Source organism: Anas acuta, chromosome 8 (genome assembly GCF_963932015.1).
Source record: "Anas acuta chromosome 8, bAnaAcu1.1, whole genome shotgun sequence".
In the NCBI taxonomy this organism is placed as follows: Eukaryota; Metazoa; Chordata; class Aves; order Anseriformes; family Anatidae; genus Anas; species Anas acuta.
Genome location: NC_088986.1, coordinates 15,297,038 through 15,321,051, shown reverse-complemented (window position 1 = coordinate 15,321,051; position 24,014 = coordinate 15,297,038). Strand labels below are relative to the sequence as shown.

General features: G+C 39.6%; 1 protein-coding gene across 1 annotated transcript in view; it reads left to right on the top strand.

Moving 5' to 3' along the window:
* ZNHIT6 (zinc finger HIT-type containing 6) overlaps window positions 1–23,656 on the top strand; it is a 33,224-nt gene extending 9,568 nt beyond the window's left edge. The window contains exons 6-11 of the mRNA XM_068690330.1: window positions 2,326–2,394; window positions 3,180–3,260; window positions 3,761–3,841; window positions 14,045–14,122; window positions 18,405–18,529; window positions 23,249–23,656. Of these exons, the coding sequence (XP_068546431.1) occupies window positions 2,326–2,394; window positions 3,180–3,260; window positions 3,761–3,841; window positions 14,045–14,122; window positions 18,405–18,529; window positions 23,249–23,334 (520 nt within the window). The 3' untranslated portion in view covers window positions 23,335–23,656. The remainder of the gene's footprint in view (window positions 1–2,325; window positions 2,395–3,179; window positions 3,261–3,760; window positions 3,842–14,044; window positions 14,123–18,404; window positions 18,530–23,248) is intronic.
* The last annotated feature ends 358 nt before the right edge of the window (window positions 23,657–24,014 follow it).

Sequence of the window (24,014 nt, the reverse complement as noted above, 5' to 3'; positions counted from 1 at the left end):
AGTATTCCTAGCAACAGGTAGGAATACAGCAGATAGCTGGAAGTAGTTCTGGAACAGTTCTGTTTCAAGTGCCTGTGTTAGAGGCAGCCCAGCCCTACAGGCCACGTCCGTGCTGCTGTGACCTGTGTCACACCATGCTGGGCCCAGTTGGGAGAGGCAGGTCTGCAGTGCTCCCACTGCTTTGCCCATCTTGATTATAGGTTTGGCAGAAAGAAAGTTCACATCACTACAAGGCTTGGTCACACTCGAAGACACGAGCATGGCCTGTTTGAACAAGTCAGTGGTGAATTAAATGCAAAATTGCTAAAAAGCCCTGAGTTAGTGGACAGTATGTAACAAATGGTCCTGTAAGTATGTGTTTTAATAAGTGTACCTATCCATCATTAGTGGACAGTGCAGCTAATGACAGTGAGCCAATTTCTGTTTGAAGTCTGCAAACCTTTACTGAAGCCTGCTTGGGAAGGTGCTTTGCATTAACACTGTGCCATGTTAAATGCCAGATATCACTGCAGCTTGCTCTGTGCACGTGCTGGTGTTGATGCTTCCTTCAGTTGTGAAGATAAAGAATTAGAAACTTTGTTTCATTCACCTTTCAAAATTCTTTCAAAATTCCATTTCAAAATTCCATTAAGCTCACTAATTTGGAGTTATCTCTGTCAGTTCAGTAGTTTAAGACAGCATCACAGCAATATGCAAAATAGCATAAAATGCATGAGGCAAGATGTCAGTGAGCTTGTTGCACATTACTTTGTGGATGTTAGCCTTCCTTGGTTCATTGTATTTAATTAATAACTCCTTGGAGGGTGCTTCTTGCTTGCTGCTCCCCTCCAACCCCCCCCCCCTTTTTTTTTTTTTTGGTAAAAGCTAAGACCACTGTACTTACACTGCAGGAAGCATAGTTCAGCTGTAAAGCTTAGCTTTAACCCAGAAATAACTAGATAAGGAAGTATTTGGTAAGTGCACTTCATAAAGAGCCTGCATTTAAAAATTGATTAGATAGTTAATTGAGCTTAGCAACACACTTGTTGACTGTTTTGCTGCTGGATACACATACCCTGTCTCCGCAGCTGACTAGACCCCGCTGGATGATGTTCCATCTGCCTGATAAGCAAATGAGAGAGCAAGTTGGAGCAACAATGTGTTTGTTTTTAGTTGTGGTACCAGAACCTTCGCATAACCGATGCTGATTATCTTGGATATAATGATTCATAGCTCTTACGTAGTTTAAAAAAAAAAAAAAAAAAGTGCCACCACCACGGCTCAAAGTTCCTGTGCTGCAGTTAAATACCTGGCACCTGCTTTCTAAATGGCACTAGTCCGTCCCTCCTTCCTCTCCCAAATCTGTACTGTGTGTCACGAGTGTAACATTCAGAACCACAGCAAAGGGCCTTGCACCTACCTTTTAGACTGCTCTTTTTTTTTTTAATGAGATTTCATTTAGAAAAAGATTGTTACACACACCATACAGAGTGAAAGAATTTGAAGCAATGAAAGGAAAAATGTCTGGTCTTAAGTCATTATTGGCTTCTGTAGATTCTCTGCAAATGAGAGACAAAACCAGAAAGAGATTTTCTAGTCATAGGGGGGTGTCCTGTAGGCAGTACTGCCATTCTTGACATGATACTGCACTGGAACCATGCTCCAGGAATTTATGTTCTCAGGTACTAATGGAGCTAGCTTTAAAGGGAAGATGGTTTTACAGCCCACAAAGTGGAGAAGGGATGGTGGCATCAATTTTTGCGTTTACCAAGAGTTTCCTGATATTTCTGTAAAGCGTTTATTCTTTCCAACTTTTGTTAACCCTGTTATGCCAAAACACAGCTCCCCTCCCTGCCCCAGCACCTTTTCTGGTCAGAAAGATGAGTCCTTTATTTTGTGGGGAGCCAGCCTCCGCTCAGACCTGTGGCTGTTGTTGTGCTGGGTTGGCAGTCTGGCCTGGGTGGTAGGCCAAAAAGTGTTTTCCTTTTCTCAAATGAAAGGGCAGCTGTGCACATAGAAAGTCAGCTGGAAGATGTTCCCTTTTAAAACATGAAATGCTGCTGATCAGTTGGTTGGTGGTACCGTCCCTGTATTTGCAAGGAAGAGGTTTTCATCCCCATAAGGACTTGAAATTCAGCAGGGGCTGGGATTGTTGCCTCTTTCGGAGTGCCCCTCTCAGTTTCTGTGTGCTGCTTTACTCTTTGAAAATGCCATTCAAAATCTGAGCTATATATTGTATTCTGCACTTGTGTCATAGGCTACCAAGCTTTATCATAGGAAAAAAAGCAGCAGTTACCAGGTAACAGTAGTAAGGCATTAACAGTATGCATTTCTTTTTCTTTTCAGGGAGCAGAAGTTCTACTGGCATTTGAAGCTTGTATTTCCTCACTGTCATGCTGAATACACTTTAAAAAGGTACAGAGTTTGGTAAACAGCTTTGTATAAAGTTTAAATTCTTCTTCTGGAATTAAACTGGAAAATATTTTGATTAGTTCTTAAATATTTCTATTATATAAGGTAAACTTGAATATTACTTTCTGCCTTAATTACAGGAGTATTTAAGTTAACGCTGTGTAGTATTTTAGTCCTTGAAAGCTAGTGGGCTTTTCAAATCAGGTGAAATATTTCATTGCTAGTCATTCCTTGATATAAACAGAACAGCTTGTATATTCATGGTGGTGACATGCTGTACTGCTAATCTATTCTACTCTCGTGGAGCAGGGATTCAGCAGGATTTCACTTTCCCCTCCACTTGCACGCTGGAGCTGACCTTCACATACAATGAAATGGTTGCATTGTTTCCTTTGTAGGAAAGCCCATAAGCACATTTTGCAAAATCCCCAAACTAAGCTTTTATTGACAAATCTTTCTTCTTTTTTCCTAGCCTGAAGGGGTATGAGAAGTACGCCCGCATCTACTTCTGGGCTGTACGAACAGCATGTTATACTGCAGGGTTTGAAACTAGAGATACTCATCTGTTTACTCCTTATAGATGCCAGTAAAGTCCCAGTGTTGAAACTGAGATAGAGCTGTCAATTACCTGTGCTGTATTGATACACATTTCTAATCCTCTTATAAAGTGCTCAGTTGTACCACTGTAGCATGCAAATACACAGTTTCCTTTAAATGACTCAGATAATAGATTTTTGTGTACACGATGAAGCATGTCTGATGTATTTGATTTTTATCTTCTGTGAAAGGGTGCCAGAGGATAAAACGCTCACCGATATCCTTAAGCCCTACATTGATCCAGTGGAGTCAGATCCTGTAGTTTGTCAAAGGTGTGTACTGAACAACTTTCTGTCTAATTCACTAATAAAAGAAAGTCATCCTGAACAGATTGCTTAAAGTAGTTGCACTTTCAATATGTAAAGTCGAGGTCCCTGTCAGCAGGACATCTTTAATTCCTGTGGCAAAAAACAGCCCAAGTTTCACAAATAAGTAACCCTGGAATATAGCCACAACATTTAAATCAGTAGAAGATTAAGATACTGACTCATAGCATACAGATCAAATAAAGGAATTGTAATTTTAAAAAATATGACCGTAATTATCTGCAGTGGGGGTGACAGTGAACTTTTTCTTTGGAGGAATTAGAAAAACACTAGTAATTTTACCCCTAATTTTTAGAAGGTGCTCAACATATGGCAAATGCTTGTGTTTTTATGAAGAAATAAATGCTTTTGCTTGTTGATGTACAAAAGATATCCATCTCTTACAGATGATAAGAGTGTGAAGTACGTCATTGTCTCTTGATCTGTTGTTTATTCTTATTTTTCAGATTAAAAATCTATACAATGTCTCCTCAGTCAGATGTACAAATTTTAATGAAAATAGAAAACAGAAAGCAAAACTCTATCAGGTAAGGTGGTTCTTTAGACTGTGTGCCTCTTAAGGATAGAAAAAAAAAATATATATATATACATTTCTTAGTCTTTAGTATCACAAGGACAAATCACATATCTCATGGATTAAGCTTCGGTGAGTAATTACCAGCCATTTTAAGTGATTCTGCAAAAAACATTATTTCTTTGTCCTTTAGTATGTCAGTATTGAAATTTCTGCACAATTACCGTGATTGGTAAATTCAGCTAAGTCATACTTGGATGATTTAAGAAGCTGTGTCACTCGCAGCTGCATTGGTGGACTGGTGTGTGTGCCTGTGCCTGAACTGCTTCAGCAGCAGTCCGTGAGAGTGTTTCAGTGTTTGCACTGAAGTTAGGTTTGTGTTAAATGCTAAATTAATGCATTGACCAGCTGAAGTGTAGTGTCCATTCTCTTCTATAAGCTCATCTGTGGATATGTGAACCTCTCATGGGAGTCAGCTGGAGAGCTGTTTTTTTTAAACCACCATTGCAGCAAAAATGACTTCCCAGCATCCAGTTGCTGAATTGGAAGTGACATATTTTTCTCAACATTACTAGCTCATTACTCTTCATGTTAAGATATTGCTGGGTGGGGGCTTTTAAATTTCCAGAGTTTTGACTTGTGAAAAATTGTTTTCTTTGTTTCCAGAACAGACAATTATAATCTTGGACTTCAAAATTAAACTTTAAATAAATAGTTTTTGATGGTATAAATGCCATTTTAAAGACTCCACCCGGTTGTCATTGTTACTGAAAAGGATATGTACCAGCTTTAATATCATAGCTTATTGTGGTTGACCAGTGATTCCTAGTTAGGGTTCTTAAAGTACATTCTTTTCTTCAAATGTAACAAATGGAAATATACTTCTCTGAAGCGTGGTATGTTATTTCTAAGGGGAAGAAAAAAGGTATAGTGAAAGAACACCAGTTGTAACTGAACTTCATGTTTGTGCTATGTTTCTCTTTCCCAGTAAGTGTTATTCAGCAGTGAATAACATACTTCAACATTCAAGCCACAAATATAAACTTCTCATGGTTTTGATTTTTTTCACGTCTTTGCAATCACTGCTTGAAATAAGGTTGTAAAATTTGCCATCAGAGTTCTCAGCTATAAACCTGTTGGGTTTGAGTGAAATGTGTGGACTGACTTCCATTTAATTCAAGCATGGCCTAATTCTCTGCATTTAGGGGGGGAATTAAAAATGCTGGTATTGTGAGCTAATCTGAAGAGTTCTGTGTGGAAGGACCACAGGCAGGTGAAGCTTTCTCAGGTTTCTCTCTCAGCTGTATTTCCCAGTGCTCCATGAATTCAGTGCAGGCACTTCAGTCATGCAGGTTGTGTATGGTGCTGTACCGAAGTAAAAAAGCCATTCTAGAACTTAGTGCTAGGAAACAGCATCAGAACAATTTCCCATTTTACAACACTTTATAGCAGACTTGGGCTCAGCTGTCAATAGTGGTATTCGGGACAGGTTTCCAGAGCACGAACAACTTCTGTCCCCTTTGCAGATTAACATAGGAAAAACTGAGAATGCATTCAGTTTGTTAGTGCTGTACATCATTCTGCAGTGCATGGTTGGAAAGGCAGTATTCAGGTGATGGTGCTGAATATTCATTAGTATTTTTAAAATATAGTAATTTATACGCAGATTTTTTTCAGTTATTTTAGTTTTAAGCTTTTGGCATCTTTTTCAGTTACAGAAGTGTTAATGACTGCTTAAACTGCTCCTTAAACTTTCAGATAGGTGCTTGGAAGAAAAATTTGCTTTTGTAATAGCAGGTTAAATTCATCTTTTAGTCATTTGATGTAGGATAGTAGTGTAGAAAGCTAGAGAAGGAAATCAATTTAATATCAAGTGGACAATTTCTCTTGCTCCTTGGTTCCTTTTGTTACTTAACCATTTTCATCTTCTGAAAATGGTATAATGCTTCCTTAGCTCATGTGTTTGTTGAGAGAAAACTCTTTTTCATGAAGCTTTTTAGAAGAATTGCAGAAGTTGTGCTATCTGCAAAATAAATATAACTAGCCTTAAATTGGAGTTTCACTCTGTACTTCCAGAATCATCTTTGTTTTCCAATATCAAAGTTATAGTAATTAGTATTTAATAGGTGAATCGTACATTTTAAGAAGAACTGCAGGAAGTTAACAAGAAGTCTTTTGGATGAGAAATGCATCTCCTTGTCAGTAGAGCAGGCCCAGCTGTGGCAGCGTGGGCAGGTCATGGAAGCAGCACACTGAAAGAAAATCCTGCTTCTGACAGGAAAGGACAAAGTTGGTTTGACATGATGGGACTGCCAGCTCAGCAGAAAAGCATCTTCTGTCAACATGAGCTGGGGCTCTGCCAGCAGGCTCTTGGTGTAGTTGTGCTAGCAGAGTTGTTGTGACAAAGGCTCTTGGACAGAGTTTAAGCTTTTACTGCAGTTGCATTATAGTTAAGGGAGAATTTATTTTGATTTTGTCTCCTTTGGGCTCCCCACCATTAAATTAATTAGGATGTGCTTTGTCTCGTAGTAAAAAATCAGTACCTGGGGTTGCAGTGGGAATGCTTGATACTTGCTATTGATACAGACCAGCTTGTGTCTTAGTGGGGAGCTGCTAGTTTGTAAAGTCAGTGGTGCCACTGTGAGCTCACTCATCCTGTGCCACCTCCTCTGCCTGGTTTTAGGCTGTGTGCTCCTGTAGGGCAGAACCCTCTTCGTTCCTCTTTGTCACTCCGGGGACAGCAGCCTGGAGGAATGCGGTTGGTGTAGTCTACGAATCATGCAAGTCTACATAAATACTCTGTTATCCAGCACTTCCTCTGGTCCACCAGAGAAATTACTTCTCCATAAGTAGTGGGTTAGTAGGAAGGCTGTAAAAATGTATTTGTTTGAGTGGATGTTGGTTTTAGGCTTAGCAGAACCATTTGAGAAAAATACTTTTCATAGCTGGGATTATGTATTATTGAGTCAGTGCAGTGGTGTTTCAGAGAACGTCTAAGTAGGATTATTACGGGTTATAAAATGTTAGTCTGCTAGTTTTAAGTATGTTACAGAAGGATTTTAGTATTTCCTGCAAATGTTTATGAAACAGGAGTTTGTGGTTTAGTTTTGTCTGTTTTCTGTATTTCACAGCAAACAGTCCTTTCAGTTTTGGAAGTCCTTTGCAGAATGCTTTAAATTGGGGATGGAGGGAAAGGGCGGGGGGAGGAGGAGGCTTTTTTTCTTTATCCAGAAGTATAAATTATCCACACAGAACAGATTTCTGCTTCGTCACAGGAATTGTGCAGAACTTGTGCATTGTGCAGCAGTTGTGCATTGTTGTGTGGTTCTCACAGAGAGCTGCCACGCAGCATGGTGCTGGCTTTCTCCCCACTAGGTGCTTTCTGTAATCCCTGGTGACAGTTCTTAGTGAACTCTCCTATCTGTGATAAGCTCTTGTGGGTTGCTGTTGTTGTTGTTCTTCATCCTGATCTCTAGCTCTTCTTTACTCTACAAGCAGCTTGTAAGAATTGCTTTCAGTTTGAGCTGGTAGCACCCCGTAGTTGTTCAGAGTAACCTAAAGCATGATCTCCCCTCGTGTCCTCTTGTCCGCATCTGTCACCTAGTGCTCCATGGCACTACACCCGTTACACCACTCGATAGTCTTGTCATGTAATTGCACTTACTTTATAAGGAGTCTTGTGAAGGAGGGTTTAAAAACATGGGTGTTACACAACTCTTCTTTCTTTAAAACTTTGGTTTGGAAAAAATCTGCATTTGAATGGGTTGTTATAATAGTTTTCCGTTCTGTGGTGCTCTCCTCTATCACCTGTTACGCAATATTTAGTTGGTGTCCATTCTGTCCTTGGCTGAAAATATTCCAAGAAAGGTTTAGCTGCTGCCTCTTGGATGATTTTTACAGTCTACATTCTTTTATAAAATAGTCTTTTCTTTCTTCAGGATAAATTAATGTCCTGACTGTCTTCAGTCCTTTATTTGGGATGCCTTCAAAGTGACTTCATATGGTAAGAGCATTGCTTTTTCCACTAAGGAAAGAAAAAATGCAACTGCCAAATTATACAGTCTGGTTTGGGAAATACACCTTCTTTTTCTTCTGTTCCTGACAATTGCCTTATTAGGCTTTGTGTAAGCAAAAAAAAAGCAAAAACAAACAAAAGTCCGAAATCCAGCAGATCCTTGATATTTGTTACAGCTTGCTTAGTGGCCAGAGTTTTGGGGGGTTTTGTGACTGTAGATTTTAATGGCATCATTACTTACGCTTGCTTATCATAGAAGATGATCTTATTTCTACATGAGAATGAACTGCAAAAGCCTAGGATTACAGTAGATGTTTTTCTCTCTGAGACTATTAAATAAAGTTCTCTTTTACTGGGTTCATAACATCTTACGTGAAGCTAGTTGAGATAGTTGTCTGTCTTTAGACACACTTGTTTAGTTTAATGGAATTAAAAATAATGCCTTCTTAAACAACATTGTTAGGTCCTTTATAGGTCATTTTTCTTCTTTGACCATTAGTGTATTCAGAATGACATGTAAACATTGTTTCGGCATAAGTCATTGTAGAACACTTTGGAGGCACTGCCAGAACATTTAGATGTGTGGAAAATTGAGGCTGCTTGGCCTTAGAAGCCTTGAAAAAGCCCACTACTTTTGGGGGATGATGTCTTCCAAGGAAGTCTAGCTTTCCTGTTGTAAACCAGCCACACCACACAGGGTTGTTGGTGTATGGGATCGGTTGTAGTGTTGGTGTTTGTATCGGTGGTACTGGTATAGCTCATGCCTCAATTACTCAGAAAGCCAAAAATACCCAAAGCATTCTTGTACTGGTTCCAGCATCAGGGGGCTTCTCGCTTTGTGTGGTGACATTGGCCGGTGCACATGAGAATACTGGCATGGTTGCCGCTTAATTCTTGTGGACCACTGGGAAGAAAATTTGCTAAACAAGTATCAGAGGCTCTCCTCTACTAAATGTCATTGCTTTATGGTGGTGAACGCTTATTTTGCTTCAACTGATCCAGTGCAGTTGCTTCCCAGAAGCCTGGATGATGTTAGTAATGTTGGAGCACTTCCCTGTCTCAAGATCAGCTGGCAGAAATGAGAGTTATTTCCTTGGATGACTGAGTTCTGTGCTCAAAGAGAATTTTCTTTTGTAGTCCATTGTTTTTCAGCATCTGCGGGTTAGATCACATTAGTAGGTCGCAGTAGTCACAGTAATAGATTTAGGAAGATGAAGTCAGTCCTTTTTGCTTCGGTGCATGTGTGCCAACAGACTTTTAGAAAATTGCCTTGGAATTCCAAGAGTAATATAAATGCAATGGAATCAAATCTTTTTAAATGTAAAACTTACATAGAACTGATTATTTTTATTGTTGTTTGTTTGTTTATTTGTGTTTTTTTTTTTAAAGTCTGTTATACCTGATATTTTGTCAGTGATTACAGGAGTATCAAATACTGCTATCTTTAAACACATCAGAGCCTCAAATGTCAAGTGTCAGTGTCTTCCTTGGATTGTGTTAATTTTTCATACCGTCTTTCCAGGGCAATTCCTTCTGCATTATCATTTGTGAATAACTTCATGTGAAACCAGTAGAGCTTACAGTTATTGCTTTCTGCTTTTTCATAGGTGATTTGGTGGCTTAAAAAAATCAGTGCTACCAGTGCGGTGCTCAGATCAGTTTTTATCATCGTGTTAAGAACTCATTTCAAAACTACTACTTCATTCATCTAGCAGAACAAAAGGCTGGAATGGGCCCTTCTTAGGCATTATTTCTTCCTCTGCATTTTCTGCAAGTGTTGAAAAGTGTGGGGTGGTTTATTTAATATTCCCTAGCCTTACTTAGGAAGCAATTTCTCTTCATGTTTATGTAGTGCTTGGTATACATGAGACAGGAATTACGGATACAAATCCCTGGCTGAACTGCTGGCCTTGGCATGAGTTGGAACAGACCCCAGGCTGGCTTTAGCCTATGCCAGCAGAAGATTGACAGTAGAATTCATTACACTTCTCGAGCTCACAGCAGCTGGCACAAAAGCAGCTCTGCCTGCTTTACAAAGGCAGGGAGTTAGCTTACAATAGTTATTCTTCACTGCACAACTCTAGTCAGGCTCTGGCTACTTTGTCCTGTTCAAGGGGAAATCAAATTTGTCCTGTAGTCTGTTTCTTAAACACAGTGCTCCTGTGTATTACTTGCTGCTGTCTTTTCCCAGAGTGTTGGGTTTTGTTTTTTTATTAAAACTTTTGATTTTCTTCCTAAATACTTTGCTATGTTTTCTTATAGGTCACTTTCGTCTTCCCAGGTTTGTTACTGCAGCCATTTCAGTGTCATCTTTCACTTGCTCCCTCTTTCTCTGAACAGCGGTCTCTTTGCTGACAGAAATGATGGAGAGTAACAGATTCCAGGATGTGCAACTTTTACTGTAAAAAGTAGTCAGTTTTCCTTCCTTTCTACTTATGTTCTTAATCGAAATCATCTTACACAACATAAAAGGAAAGCAGAAAACTAGTCATTGCTGACTATAAAAAGTACGTATGATGTGAATCTGTAGCATGCATAGCTAAACGTTTATGACGGTTGACTATAATTACTTGACCTTTGAGAAGATTTTTGGGATGATTCCAAAGAAAACAGAATTTGTCCATCTTACTATCTTGAGCAATCATTCATTTTTTCTTTTCCTGAAAAGAATTCCTTTATGAACCAGTATGGGCCTGTTTTTTAAAGTAACAATCCAGCGTTTTGTAACCCATGCTGAATTCTTTTGGATGAACTGTTTTATAATTAATGGTATTGCATTAGGATTTCTGGAGTGTCCCAGCTAGAGAGTCTCAGGCTGAGACATCTATTGCACAAAGATTTATTTGAAATTGCTCTCTCCGCTCAAAAATTCTGCAGTCTGTTGTGGCAAGTTAGGTCCAGACCACTTACAGATGAAAAATGTGTGAGTAAGTAAAGAAGTGGAGGATAAGATAACAATAAAAGTGTTGGTGTTGGCTTCACCCGAGTGGTTTGCCCTGTCTAGTCATCTGGTGGTGATCTGCAGGCACCACAGGCAGGCTTAAAGACCTTCAGAGCCTTCATGCTTTCAAAGCAAGTAGGCAGACCCCAAATTGTGAAAGATGAGGAAAAGTGCACACCATAGCTTCTTTTCTAAATCATAACTAGGCTTATTAGCATGGGAGCGATGTGCCCAGCATATGTGCAAGCCGATTTTCTCACCTCTCTCTGAGCAAGTGTTCATCTAGGAATGGGTTTCCAGAACCACCTCTTCTGGGGGGAGAGAGGAACCTGTGCATATGGCCGTAACATGTAACATACATCTGGTGTGGAAAAAGCCTTCAATGAAGTTCGAGCGCTGTTCACCATGCACACCTAGGGCATACCTAAAGGCAAGGAGACAGGCCACAAAGCCCAAGGGACAACTGCAGACTGAAACCTCCTGTTGAATAAAACACTGCCCCTCAGCTAGGGGACGGACTTGCTGAAGGTGGGTTGTAGACTGGAGAAAACGTTCAAACCATTTGTCCTGATGCAGCCTAGCTTAAGTATCATGCTGTGAGACGTACTGAGGGTTTAATTCAGCTGTAGCTACCTGGGTTGCTCTTCAGTGTCTTCCAGAAGGGGAGAGAAGCAATGCCCCGCAGTACGTTTAGCTCTGCCTTGGAAGGAAGAGGCACGGTGAGGCTCTGACTTGAAGCCAGACGAGTTTCTCAGGTTTGGGGACCAGGCAGCACGGGGAGGCTGGAGTAAAACGCTTCTAGAAGCAAAGATACAAACTTGTTTGTGTTTGAGAGCAGTCAAAGTGACAGACTGAATTTGGAAGCCACAGCGCTGTGAAAAAGGGCAACTCAGCCATTGGTGTTTTCACAGAGGCGGAGGAAAGGGGAACCTCTTTGTGCTCCAGTGGGAAAGGCGAGATCCTGTTATTTCCTTGTGATGCTGCCAAAGGGGAATCCCTCTGTTTTTTCGCTTTCCTGACGGAAATGAGCGAGGACTGATTGTTTCGACCCCGCCAAAGAGGGAATTGACCTTCCTGCTTGTTTGCCAAGAAAATAATTTGTTTTCTTTATTTCATAGCTTTTCCTTTTCATTGTAAAGCATTAGTAACCCCTTAATGGAAGGTTTGTTGTGCTGTGGTTTCCATGCAAATAAGTGTAAGTTTGTGGATACGTTTCCAAAACTTAGTGCAGAGGGTTAGAGGTGTTCAGGCTGTCTTCATGGGAGCTAAATCGGAAAACGTAGAATTTGCTATCGAGGGATCCCAAATTACAGAAGTATCAATTGTGGTTTCTGAAGTAGCAGTTCATTAGACTAGCTCAAATGTAATAAGAAACTTATTGCCAACATACGAAGGGTAATTTCTCATCAGCTTTATATTTCTGTTAATTTTGTCAGTGCACTGCTGACTTGCATTAAGTTGTCTAAGAGATTTGACCTCTTAGTTTTCTGAAATTGCTATATCAGAATTTTTCATGTCCTTTGTTACTCCTTTGTAACACCTGCCCCACACCTCTAAGACTCCTTGCAGTAATGTTTCATGGGGCAGTGTAACAGAAGGACTGTAAAGCAGACCTCTGACATTTACTTTTCCTCCATGAACATGCCAGTATTTTGTTTATGGCACGAGTTACAGAACTCAACTTCCCTGGATTTTTGGGGAACCACCCACAGCTTTTGCTTGTACTCGAGATGCCACTAATATCTTTGCAGGTTTTGAAACTTAAGGAATTCGTCTTCAGTATTAAACCCACTCTCTTTCTAATAACTTTTCCCTTGTGCAATTTCATTTTCCCTTTAGCCTTCTGGCTAACATTAACTCATTAGGCTGGTTTGCTTCTTTATCTTGGGCATGTAGCAGCAGCATACGATCGCAGAGTACCCTTTTACAATGTATCTGCACTGCACAACTTAGATTTGTAAACCTTAACCTCTTATTAGTCTGTGAAGCTCCATGGCAAATTTTTGTACATATGAAGGACTGCTTGCGGTGATGCACTTGAACCATAGTATCTTTACTTGTTGCTGGATTTTATTATTTCTTTTCATCACGTCTTAGGAGATGGGGAAAATATTTGCTTTCTTGAAATTCAGTATCACTATTTCTGTATTCTTTGAACCAAATTCTTCTGAATCCAAGAAAATGACATTAGTCAGCTTCATATTTTCCTCCTGTTTGTTTTGTTGTATTTTCTCCAATAACTAAAAGATTCATTATGGTTTGTACTTGAGTTAATCTTTAGATTGTTGTTTTGCATCCTGAGTCCTTTTACCACATCTCGCTTAATGCTCTGTCCACTCAGTTGTTGCAACAGATGCCTTATCTGCGTTGTTTGCCATCAATTGATATTTTTTTCCATGGTTGTCATTAAAGAACTTTCGCTGTGTTTTTGTTTTGTTTTGTTTTTCCTTCATGCAATTGCCTCATTCTCAAGAGGTTTAGACAAGGACAGCCTTTGTGCTTCTGCAGTAGCATACTTGTACTCTTACGTTGCTTATCTTTTCTTTCCACAAACTACTTTGTATATTGGCTAGGGTGAAAATGAACAAACCAATGAATCTTTCTGGACAGCTACTATTGTGCCTTTTAATTTAGGTGACAGTGTCCCTGTTATTGCTTGTCTTAAAAGGGTCTTTGTGTGAAGATGGTCTGGGGTAGAGATACGGCAAGGAAAAGGAGCAGTGTCGTGGTCTCCTCATTACTCTGAAGTGGCTTTATGCATTTGAAGTGTGTAGGTATAGTGAGGAGGTGGTGATGCAGTCTGAGATGCCTTCCTGGTGTGCTGGCAATGTGTCTTCCTCTGCTTTGTTAATTGTATCCTAATGGGACTGGTGGGCCAAATGCTGAAAATAGGTTGCTTGTCCTAATTTTCCTTTTTTTTTTTTTTCAGAAAAAAACAAAAAGGAAAAATGACTGTATAGTGATAGAACTGTTGCTGAAAATGTGAAAATGACTATGATTCAAAAAGAGATTGGTCAGGCATCTGTTCTGCATTGGTGTAGGTTAAGCTGTGCAGATTTTGACAGTAGGGAGTGTTTTGACAGGTCAGTGAGTGTTTGTCAAGGCAGGCTGTGGACATCCTGCACTGGGAGAGAAACCATAAAGCAAAAGTGGAAGGAGGAGCCTCAGAAGTTTTAAAATATTTGTGTAAACTGTATTACAATTTTTGTATTAGAATATTAACTTAAACTTGGTTGGTCCCTCCTGTCTCTTTCCTTAAGAGTGGTCAAGCAAAGTAGAGACTTCCATGTTCTTCAGCTGCTGTTATTAATTACGTTACAAAGGAAGAGTTACGGCAAGTAATTTCCTTTATTGTTTTCTTTTTTTTTTTTCAAGGACACTGCCTTTTTGTTTATTGTGTTTCTGTAGTTCTTTTTCACACATAAGGACTAACAAAATTCACCATGTTCCAGATTTTTATGGTCAAAATTCTGGTGAGAAAGTTAAATTTTAAAAGTCTGCGTTGTTTTGGTACATTGTGTTTACTTTCTGCCATATAAGCCTCCTTTCATATCTATTCAAGACTGCATTTCACTACTTCCATGTTCACCAAATCATAACCACACGACGAGGTTATTCACCACTTAGGAATGAAAGTCCATCTGTTAGTTATTATCTTTGCTATGCTACAGCCCTTCACAAGGAGTGCTTGGGAGAGCCTTTAAATGCTGTACCCAGTCTTTGCTCTCTTCTGGGGAAACGCGGATAGCTGGAAAATGCTGCCTGCCTTACTTTGGGGTGTGGGGGAGAAATCCTTCTTTCCATAACTTAGTAGAAGTTTGAGTGTGGATTTTAAGATTAGGCCCGAAATAGATACCATGATTTATTGTATCTGAGTTATGCCAACTGAATACCTAGATGTTTCCACTGAGTTCTAGGAAGAAAAAATGTCTTTGTTTCAAATATGAGTAAAAGCTTTAATTTATATCTCTCACAGGAAAACTATGAACATCATTACACAAGCATGCATCTTACTAATATTTGCAATTTTAGATTGAGAAAACTTTTTTGCTCTTTTCTTCCAGTAGCTAGAAGACTAAATGAGAGAAGTAACATGGTTACAACTTATCTTTAATTCCAGGTTGCAGATTTTTCTTTATTATTAAAATCAAAGTTCCTGTTGATGACATTCAGGAAAACCTGATCAGCAGGGAATTTCCTGCTGTCTGAAGCTGTGGAGACGAGTTACACCACTGCGATGACAGCCGTAGGCTCCATCTGAGGGACGTTGCTGTGATGCAGTGACCTAATGGAGCATTCCTGCGGGGGGGAGACAGATTAGGAGGCCGAATTGTTGAATTCCTGGAAGGTAGCAGAATAACTATAGATAGTGAAACTGGCCTGTGCAGATACTCACAGATGATATCAGAAGTGCAGAGCCATGTGAATTTCAGCATTTGGGAAAGGTAACAAAGCAATTCGTAGGGTAAATGTAAAAGATTATATGGGAACTGATGTGGGATTGCTGAATCTTGTTAAATTTTCTCAATTGTCTCAATTTTTGTAGGCTTCTAAACTGCCTGCTGGCAGGCAAATTCTGCTTAATTTTTGTCCTTTAAAAAGCAGTTATTGTTATTTCATCCCAGCTAAAACCAAAAGCTGTTGTCTGCCAAGATTGTCTCTTTGTGGTCCTTATAAATGGAATCTTCTTATTAAGAAGAAATCCAGGCCCATTTCTTGCTTCATGACATGGGCGTAAAGCCTTGCCTGGGGCAAGATAACAATCTGGAAAATGTATTAGGCGGCGGGTGTAGGATGAGGAGACTAAGGGAATGTATGGAAGGGGCAGTAAATAGAAGTAAATACCAGGGAGGAAGGAAGAGTCAGAGAGAAGAGTGCAATGAGAAGTCCTGCCGAGTTTAGGAACTGGAAAGCTGAATGAGGCAAGGAGGGAAAACAGCGTGCGTTCAGTACCAGAACAGGATAGCTTCCCTGCAGCGGGATGCTTAACCGCAACTTAAAAAAGAAAAACTCCATGCCTTACTTTGTGTCTTACCAAATGTGCACTTCAGGGTTGTGATGAACACCAAGGTTTGAACTTGAACTACATGCTGGAGGAAGGGCATGAAAAAAGGTGCTGTAGGTTCTTGCTGAGCAGGCTAGGCGATGTTGGTGATACAAGACTAGCAGGTAAAATGATGATAAAGGAGTATCTGCTCCCAGCTCTCATCACACCATCCCTGACCATGGTGAAACCACTTCCCTACAGCTCCTCGTGGTGAGCAGGACTTGTAAGAAGCCATTCCATTTCTTTAGGATTCATGCTTTTTGGTTTTTCTTCAAACGGGTCTAGTAAAAACTGAAACTGGGGTGAATTTGGGTTTCTAGAAATGCTGTACAGGGCGGTTGTCTTTGGCCAGAGGCCTGTGCTGTTCTCCCCACTGGTATACAGCTGTGTTCTACTGCTGGGGTACAAAAAGGAAGGTTTTTCTCATGACAAAGTCCTTTAGAGAGAACCTGAAGTCAGCATTGGTCTGCGAGCCATCCTGTATTTGAAATTGAATGACAAGTATTAGTTTTCTTTTCAGGTCTTTAAACATGCACAGTCGAGGAAGAGATTGACAGGTGGATTAGCAGAAAACATCAACTTGTGCTTGTATATTGAGTAGGGAGTGTGGTAGACTGAGGTCTTCTGGATAGAATAGACACTAACAGCACTGAAATTTGAAAAAGAGAGGCATTAAGCTCCTTTGCTATATTTTCCCTGAAGTTTACAGACCAGATTATGAACTAAACTTTGGGATTTTTTCTCTGTCATTGTCAAACAGTACCATTTACTAAACACAGAAAAAAAGATAAAGCTCTGACTGTGGTGATCTAACACTTCAGTAATTTACTATCATAAAATAGTTTTAAGTACAAATGTTTTATCTTATGCCAAGCTGGACGCTAGAGATGTTTTGTCTAAAACATGAGATAATGGAAAGTGTATTGTGGCATGTGAATTAGTTTAGCCTCTTGGTGGTAAACGTTTGCTTAACCAGAAAAGAATGTGTTGAGATCCTTGCCAAAGGAAAGGTATCGCCATGCTTTGCATTTAGAGTACTGTAAATAAAGCAGTAAATATGTTTCTGTTCAAGTGTGTTAATCCCCGAGTTATGAATGCATTCATTCAATGAGAAATACAATATACTGTTATCCCTTCTAAAGGGTTTCAGAAAGAACAGGTCATAATTACTTTGGGTTAAGAGAAACTTGAAACCAAATATTTTCATGATGATTGATGTCAAATATGAGAGAGAAATAGTTTTTGCTCAAACTGAGTTTCCCTTAAATCCCAAGAACTCAAATCCTGCTTTGCCTTCAATATTCTTCTTGTCTGCCGACTTCTCTGATGTACTGTTCATATATACATGAAAATCATAAAGTGTACATTTCCTTCACCCCTCCAGGGTTGTTTTGTTGGTTTCTTTCTGGCGAAAGAAAGTCCAAGTGCATAATACCTAACTGCTCAGAGAAGGTGGAGCAGCTGTGCGAAATACTCCCCTCATTGCCCACAGTGTATTTTGGTTTTGAACTTCCTTTGGCTTTAGTTGATACAGTAGCTTAGTGGTGATTTTATAATCCCGATTACAGAAAGAATTGCATAACTCAGATTGCAGTGTAATACTATCAGAGCATTTGTTGGATGCCGTGGTTGTATCAAGTGAAAGCAGCAGAGTTTCTCTTGTAGAGGGCTTTGAAACACCTTTCTGTTCCCCAAAATCCCACGTGCAGGCTTCTGATGAGAGAGCTGGGAGAGGACATTACAGTTTTAGGATATCATTGCAGATTAGGAGAAGATGCTCGGTTTACTTTGTATTTGTATAACATATGGCTGTGTAACCGGCCTCAGCCTGGGGGGTGTAGGGGAGGGGGCCCTTCCATGGGAAGGGGCATCGAGCCACCTGCCTCCTGCAACACACACAGGTGCACCCTTTGCTGTAGGGAGTTTCTTGGAGGTGGTGCTGTAAGCAGAGCTTTGCTCGGCCGTAAACAGGGATGTTGCACCACCTTCTAGAAATGATTGCTTATTGTTGTCTGTTCTGGGTATCCAAGCCCTACAAAAACGGAGCTCTAAGCGCTTCCAACGTGCAATACTTAAGTGACAACTCATATGAAAACATGATAAGGTGCACTACTAGGCATGTAAACTAAATCTGTAGTATTACAGGTCATAAGCATGAAAAATAACAAATGTATACATTTACTATGCACATACTGAGAGTGATTGGAAAAAACAAGCAGGACCTTGTCTTATTTTCAGCTTACAATCTGATTTTGGTAAATATATCCATTTTGATATCCATATGTCCATTTCTGATTTTGTTAAAAATATTAATTAAAAGGTCTGAAAACATTTTGGCCTGTAATGAAACTTTAATTCCATTCTCCTCTTGTTCTTAAGCTTAGATGTTAGGAGGGTTTAAAAAGATGTAGTTGGATAATAAGGCCAGATACGTAATTTGAATCATAAGAGAGTTCTTCTAAACATGATATCATCTGAAAATCCTGTGAACTGCAAGAAGCTTTTTTTAGAAACTGTACATTATGTCCTCAGTAGTTTTAAAACCCAAAATAAACTTTCCTGTTATTTTTAAGGTACAATGAATTGGATGCCAGTAGAAGCCTCCTAGAAAATTTGAAAAACAAAGTAATAATTGAGTACCCAACGTTATTTGTTGTCTTAAAAAAATTGAAGAATGACATGGTGGTTCTTGGCCAAGGTAAGCATATATTTATTTCCTGTTATTCTATACTTAGATATTTTAGTTGAATAAACAATAATTAAGGATACACCCATTGTTGATGCCAGGAATGTACAGTATGTCTTATATTTCTCTCAGACTCTTAAAGATTGATATCAAACTGTTATGAACGTTGTCTTAAATCTCCTGGTTGATGTTAACTTCAGTGTTACTGTATGTATTTCTCCTAACATTGTTTACTGGTACTTCATCTGTTTTTGTATAGTTTTAGCCACAAAGGTAAAACAATTCTTCAGATTTGTGCTAAATTTTGTACGGAGCAGTTGGACAGAGTTGCTTGTTTCTAAAAAGTCAAGCTGTCAGAGGGAGATTAGTTGTAAGTAAGCCTGCTACAGAAAAGGGAATCTTTGTCCATGATTTCCCAGCATAACTCCTAAAATTGGTCAAATAATTCTGAATTAGATGGTGATTATTAGAAATTTTAATGGCAAAGAAGCTTTTTGTGTGGGTTAAAAGCACTGTTGTCTTTTTGGAAAGTACCATCTTCCTCCCTAATACAAAGGCTTCACTTTCTGTATTTCTGCATTTCCATATAAAAGCTTTGCTTTCTGCAGCTGCTGATAGAGGGAGCCAGTTCCTTGTCCCTTAGTCCCCAGCTAGTAACTATAGTTGTCAAAGAACGTACTTTTCAGTGATGGGCCCGCCTGTTATTTTTACAGGTTTCTGAGGAAAAGCTTTGAAATAGGTTTGCTGTGGCTATTTCATTGCAGCAACCTAATCATGGCTCTGTATGTATATAATTAAACTGAGTAAATCTGAGACTAAAAATATCATACCAGTGATAGCAAATCTCCCTGGGTCTCTGATGTTCTGGCTGGATTTCACTAAGTGATCCACTGGAACAATCTGCTGTCAAGGAGCCGTATGCAGACGTTTCTTGTGCTGTATATTGCAGGAGAGGGGACACCATGCCAGGAGATAAGATCGTAGTCTTGTCTGAGCAACTGCATCTCCTGATGTTCGCCCTGGGAGTACTTGCAGACATGCTGCAGGACAAAGACATGAGATACCTTTAGTTTGTCCATTGTTTCTTGATCAGGGTCCCTTGGCTTCAGTAGTCAGCCCTGCCCCAATGATTTGGATGTCAGGAGGGAATTAGGACCGATTTGACTCAAACTCCATCTGAGTAGCATGGTTGTCATTACCGCCTCCTGAGCTGGCAGGGAGGCTGTCCTTCTAAGGGGGTAGTTACAGATACATTGACTGAACAACCGTATTTTGAGGTCATGCTGCTGCAGATACAGGCCGGCCCTGTAAGACCACAGGGCAGAGAGGCGAAGGGAAGGGAGCTGAGAGCAATTGGAAGTGCTGATAGCTGGTACAGGGCAGTGCAAGCATGTGTCCTCAAGACAGTGACCTTCCTCTACTGCAGGCATCATTCGGTTAGCTGTCATCCCTGGAGCTGGTATTCGGGGAACACAGGCAGCTATTGCAGCTTTGGGGAACCATTACATTTTCTTAATCTTTGGTAATTGTTTCTTTAGATTCCATAAAAATCAGGTTCATAGCTCTTTGTTGAGGTGTCTTGTTTGTGACAGGAAGATTTTATAGCTAATGGCAAAAATAGGATGTAATGAGAGCAAAGGGAAGAGAAATTGCTATACGGCATTTCTTCACACTTAAAGGGAGGTGGGAGGTAAGAGGGGTGAAGACAGTTTATAATCAGGTGATCTTTTTAAGATTCATATGCAGCCATCTTCAACAAATTGTCTGGAAGCAAACTGAAGACAGAGTAACTGAAATAAAACATGTATAGCTGCGTATATAATAGCTGCACAGTCTTCATACCGTGCTTGTCTAAATATTCCCAATACGTTAAAATGCAAAGTAGGGATACTTGTATGATGCAGGGGATTAATGTCTCTTCGTTTGGATACATGTAAGTTTGGATTTGGCCATAGCTCATCATATTCAAAATACTCTTCAGTGCCAGTTCACATCACTTGCATAAGAGTAGGAGCGTTCATTTACATTCTTGTGAAGGGGGTGAAGTACGTTGTTCACACTGAAGTAGCATGGTCCTTTCCTCCCTTACTTAATACTTGCTGTAAGAGAATTTTGGAAAGTAAATAAAAAGCCAACTATTTCAATAGGTTTATATACTGAAAATGAAAAAATAAAAGCCTTCTCAGTCTTTCCAATCTTTTTTTTTTCTTTTTATTACATTTTTTGTCTTTTTTTCTCCCTAAAGCTTTAGGGTTTGAATTGTGGAGGATATTACTTTACTAACAGGCCAACAAAAATTGCACATCTGAAAGTTGACTTCACAAAACCAATTATATTTCTGGTACTTTGGTTAAGGAATATATATATCTATGTAATATATAAATATTATATAAAGATATATAATGATAATAGGTATTTCTAAATGAATAGGAAAAGAATGAATCGTGACCTGCAAAATATTGCAAATTGTATATTTTTATAAAGTCTTTATTGTAGGAATATTAAAGATGTTGAGTGTGTATTTGTATGCTTTCCCACTTCCCATTTGTGTTTCTTTTATGTATGGAAGCCAAGCACTGAACATTTTCATGGCTCTTTCTTGACTGCGCATTTAGGCATTTAGCATAGACTGGGCTTTGCAAACAAGCATATTATTTTCTGGAGTTGAATTTGCCAAGTTTCCAGTCCTCCAGATTGTTTCAGGAAAAGCATGCTCAGAACTTAAAAATGGGAGGGCCTTTCAGTGCTGTTACTCCACTTGAAGACAAAAAAACACTTTTGTAGAAGTGTGTCACAGTCATCAAACTCTTCTCTTGTGTGCTATAAAGAGCCTTACAGAAAAAAGGAGAAACAAACAACACTTTTAGCTTGCTTTACCAGTTACGTTCACAGATAACTGCTAAGAGTGGAAGTCATGGTTTCACCTCCAGCATGGCCAGGGAGAAGTACACTCGAACAGGAGCGAGCTAGCCCGCTCACCTCCCCAGAAGCCACCTTACTGCTGCAGCATGTGGCATGTTCCTTGCAGTCCAGCTTCTTCACCGAGTATGTCACCCTCACCCCACAACGAGCTATTACTCTGAAAGACTAGGGAAGAGCTAGAGCTGGACACCTGCTAAGAGAGGCTGCTAGAAGTTAGTGAGGGAAAAACCCATTTTTCCTGTCCTCATTCTCAGAAATGGCTGAAGTATTTTGGCTGAAACTTCCAAAAAATATTCCAGTGAAGGAAGGTAACCAGCACTGAACAATTTAGACCAGGAGTTTAATTTTACTTTATCAGTAAACTGCGGACAGCTTTATGGTGAGAGGGACTGGACAATCTTAATTTATAGGCAATGCCATTATGATTGTAAAAGCATGTTCTTTTTGAGTGAAGACAATCTCTAATACCTGTCAAACAAAACTTAACGAACTAAACTAGAGCTAACATTGGTCTGCTGACCTTCATGGTGAGTCAGGAGATGGCCACATTCTTTTATGGGATGTTTTGATGCTTGACTTGCTTATAGCAAAAAATACAGGTGTGCCGATTCCAGCAGGCAGGGTCAGTCATGGCTGAAACATAGGAGGGGATTACAGAAGTTTTCACAGGAGTTAGAGGCAAAAACAATCCTTACTTTGTGCATTACTCGGTACATATCTGGCGTATAAATGTTAATTGATTATACACTAGATTTAATATAGACAAAATGTGACCTCTGATGTTTCTGGGTGAAATCCTTCTATTTTCTTGAACAAATTCCATTGAAACTGTACAGGTGCACACTGTGTCCTATGTACTACCCATGCTTGCCAGATGTAGAACTGAGCTTGACAGGACAGTAGCAATGCTTCACCAGCTCCCTTCTGGTAGTGTTTCTTTAATTGAGCATCTGACACTAAACGCTCAAAATCTCCTTTAAATTTGTGGTCGGATCAAACACTGAAAATATCAATGAGAGCAGTGTGCGAGTCATGTGCCTACTTTGCTGTGGTTTATTTTTGTGCTGCTCAAGTGCCACCGACCAGTGGCATTTGGTGACCTCACCACGAGGTGACAGGGGTCGGTGCTTGTTAAGGAAGGAGTCTCAGGATGTATGGCTGAAGACCAGTTTGGGAAATGAGTGCTTCATGATGTGATCTCAACAGAATGCAGCAGCCTGTCCTAAAGCACACGTTACTGTGAAGCTTTAGCCTCCTCAGCCTTAGCTCATGGATTCATGCAGCTTGACACCATCTTTGGGATGCAGGAATATGTGGAAGGAGCACATATATGTGCCGCATCTTAATTTTCTGTTCAGAATTTCTCAATAGCTCCCCATCTTAACAGAAATGCTAACAGCACTGCTGATGACCTATAATTCACTGCAGTTGTAATACACATATGTAGCAACCCAGAAAACAGCATTTAAAACAAACCAGGACAACCATTTGAAATTCTCAGTGGATGAAGAGGAAGAGCCTTGTATGGAATAAACATTCTGCTTACCTACCTGACCGAGAGACCAAGATTTTTTAAAAACTAAAAGAGATCCTAAACATTGTCTTGCTTTCTCCTTCAGCAACAAAGTACTTCGCAGGGCCGTATCCTACATTTTGAGACTCGTTAGGAAATAACTGTCCTCAAGGAAACTCTGATGAAAAGGAAAAGAAGATTCAAAACACTGCTTCTGTTTGAGCAAGCTGGAAAAGGGGGAAATGGCATTGCTGAGACTAACTGCTTGTTGTTTTGTTTGTGTCCTTCACCCTCAGATGCCAGCGAATCTGCAGAGGACTCGGACAGTGAAAGTTCGTCCCTTTCATCTGAGGAAGAAGGGGAAATTCGGGAGAGTTCATGACAGTTCTTTGTGAGAAGAGGGTGGGATGAGCCTTTTATATATATTTTTTAAATTTAATTAAATCTTTTTAACACAACAGATTTCTCTGGGGTTTGGTTTGGCTTGCTTCACTAAAGGCAGCACTTCCAAGCTGCCTCCCTAACTTTGGATTTAGTAGTGCATGTTTAGGTATGTAAATAAAGAGGTGGGCAACTAATGGTTCAAGAGAAATCTGGTATTATTGCATAGCACCCTTTTATCCATGTATCTTCACTAAACAGAGTAACCCAGATTTAAAGTTTCCAAGTTCATTTCAACAATATATTTTTTCCTTTTTTCCTAATATCTCAATGTCTGATTTCTCTGACCATAAATATCTTATCCCATATTTGCATTAATCAATGGATATGAGTCATCATGCTTCAACTTACTGAAAAAAATCTGGTGTTTCATCAGATCAGTTTTCTTTTAGGTTAGTTCTTTGTCATGTTGATCTGCTGCACATGATCTTACTTTACTTTTTGGTTTTAATTTTCTTAAAGTTTTCTGACTTTAATTTTTGGTGGCATTTTGGATGTCCAGTGCAGTATCTTTTTCTTGTTTGGTTGTGTCTTGCTTAGTATATCAAGAAAGGACCAAGCTGAGCCATGTTTTATGCATGGCATGTTAATCTTCTACCCTCATCTTCTAAATTAGCATTG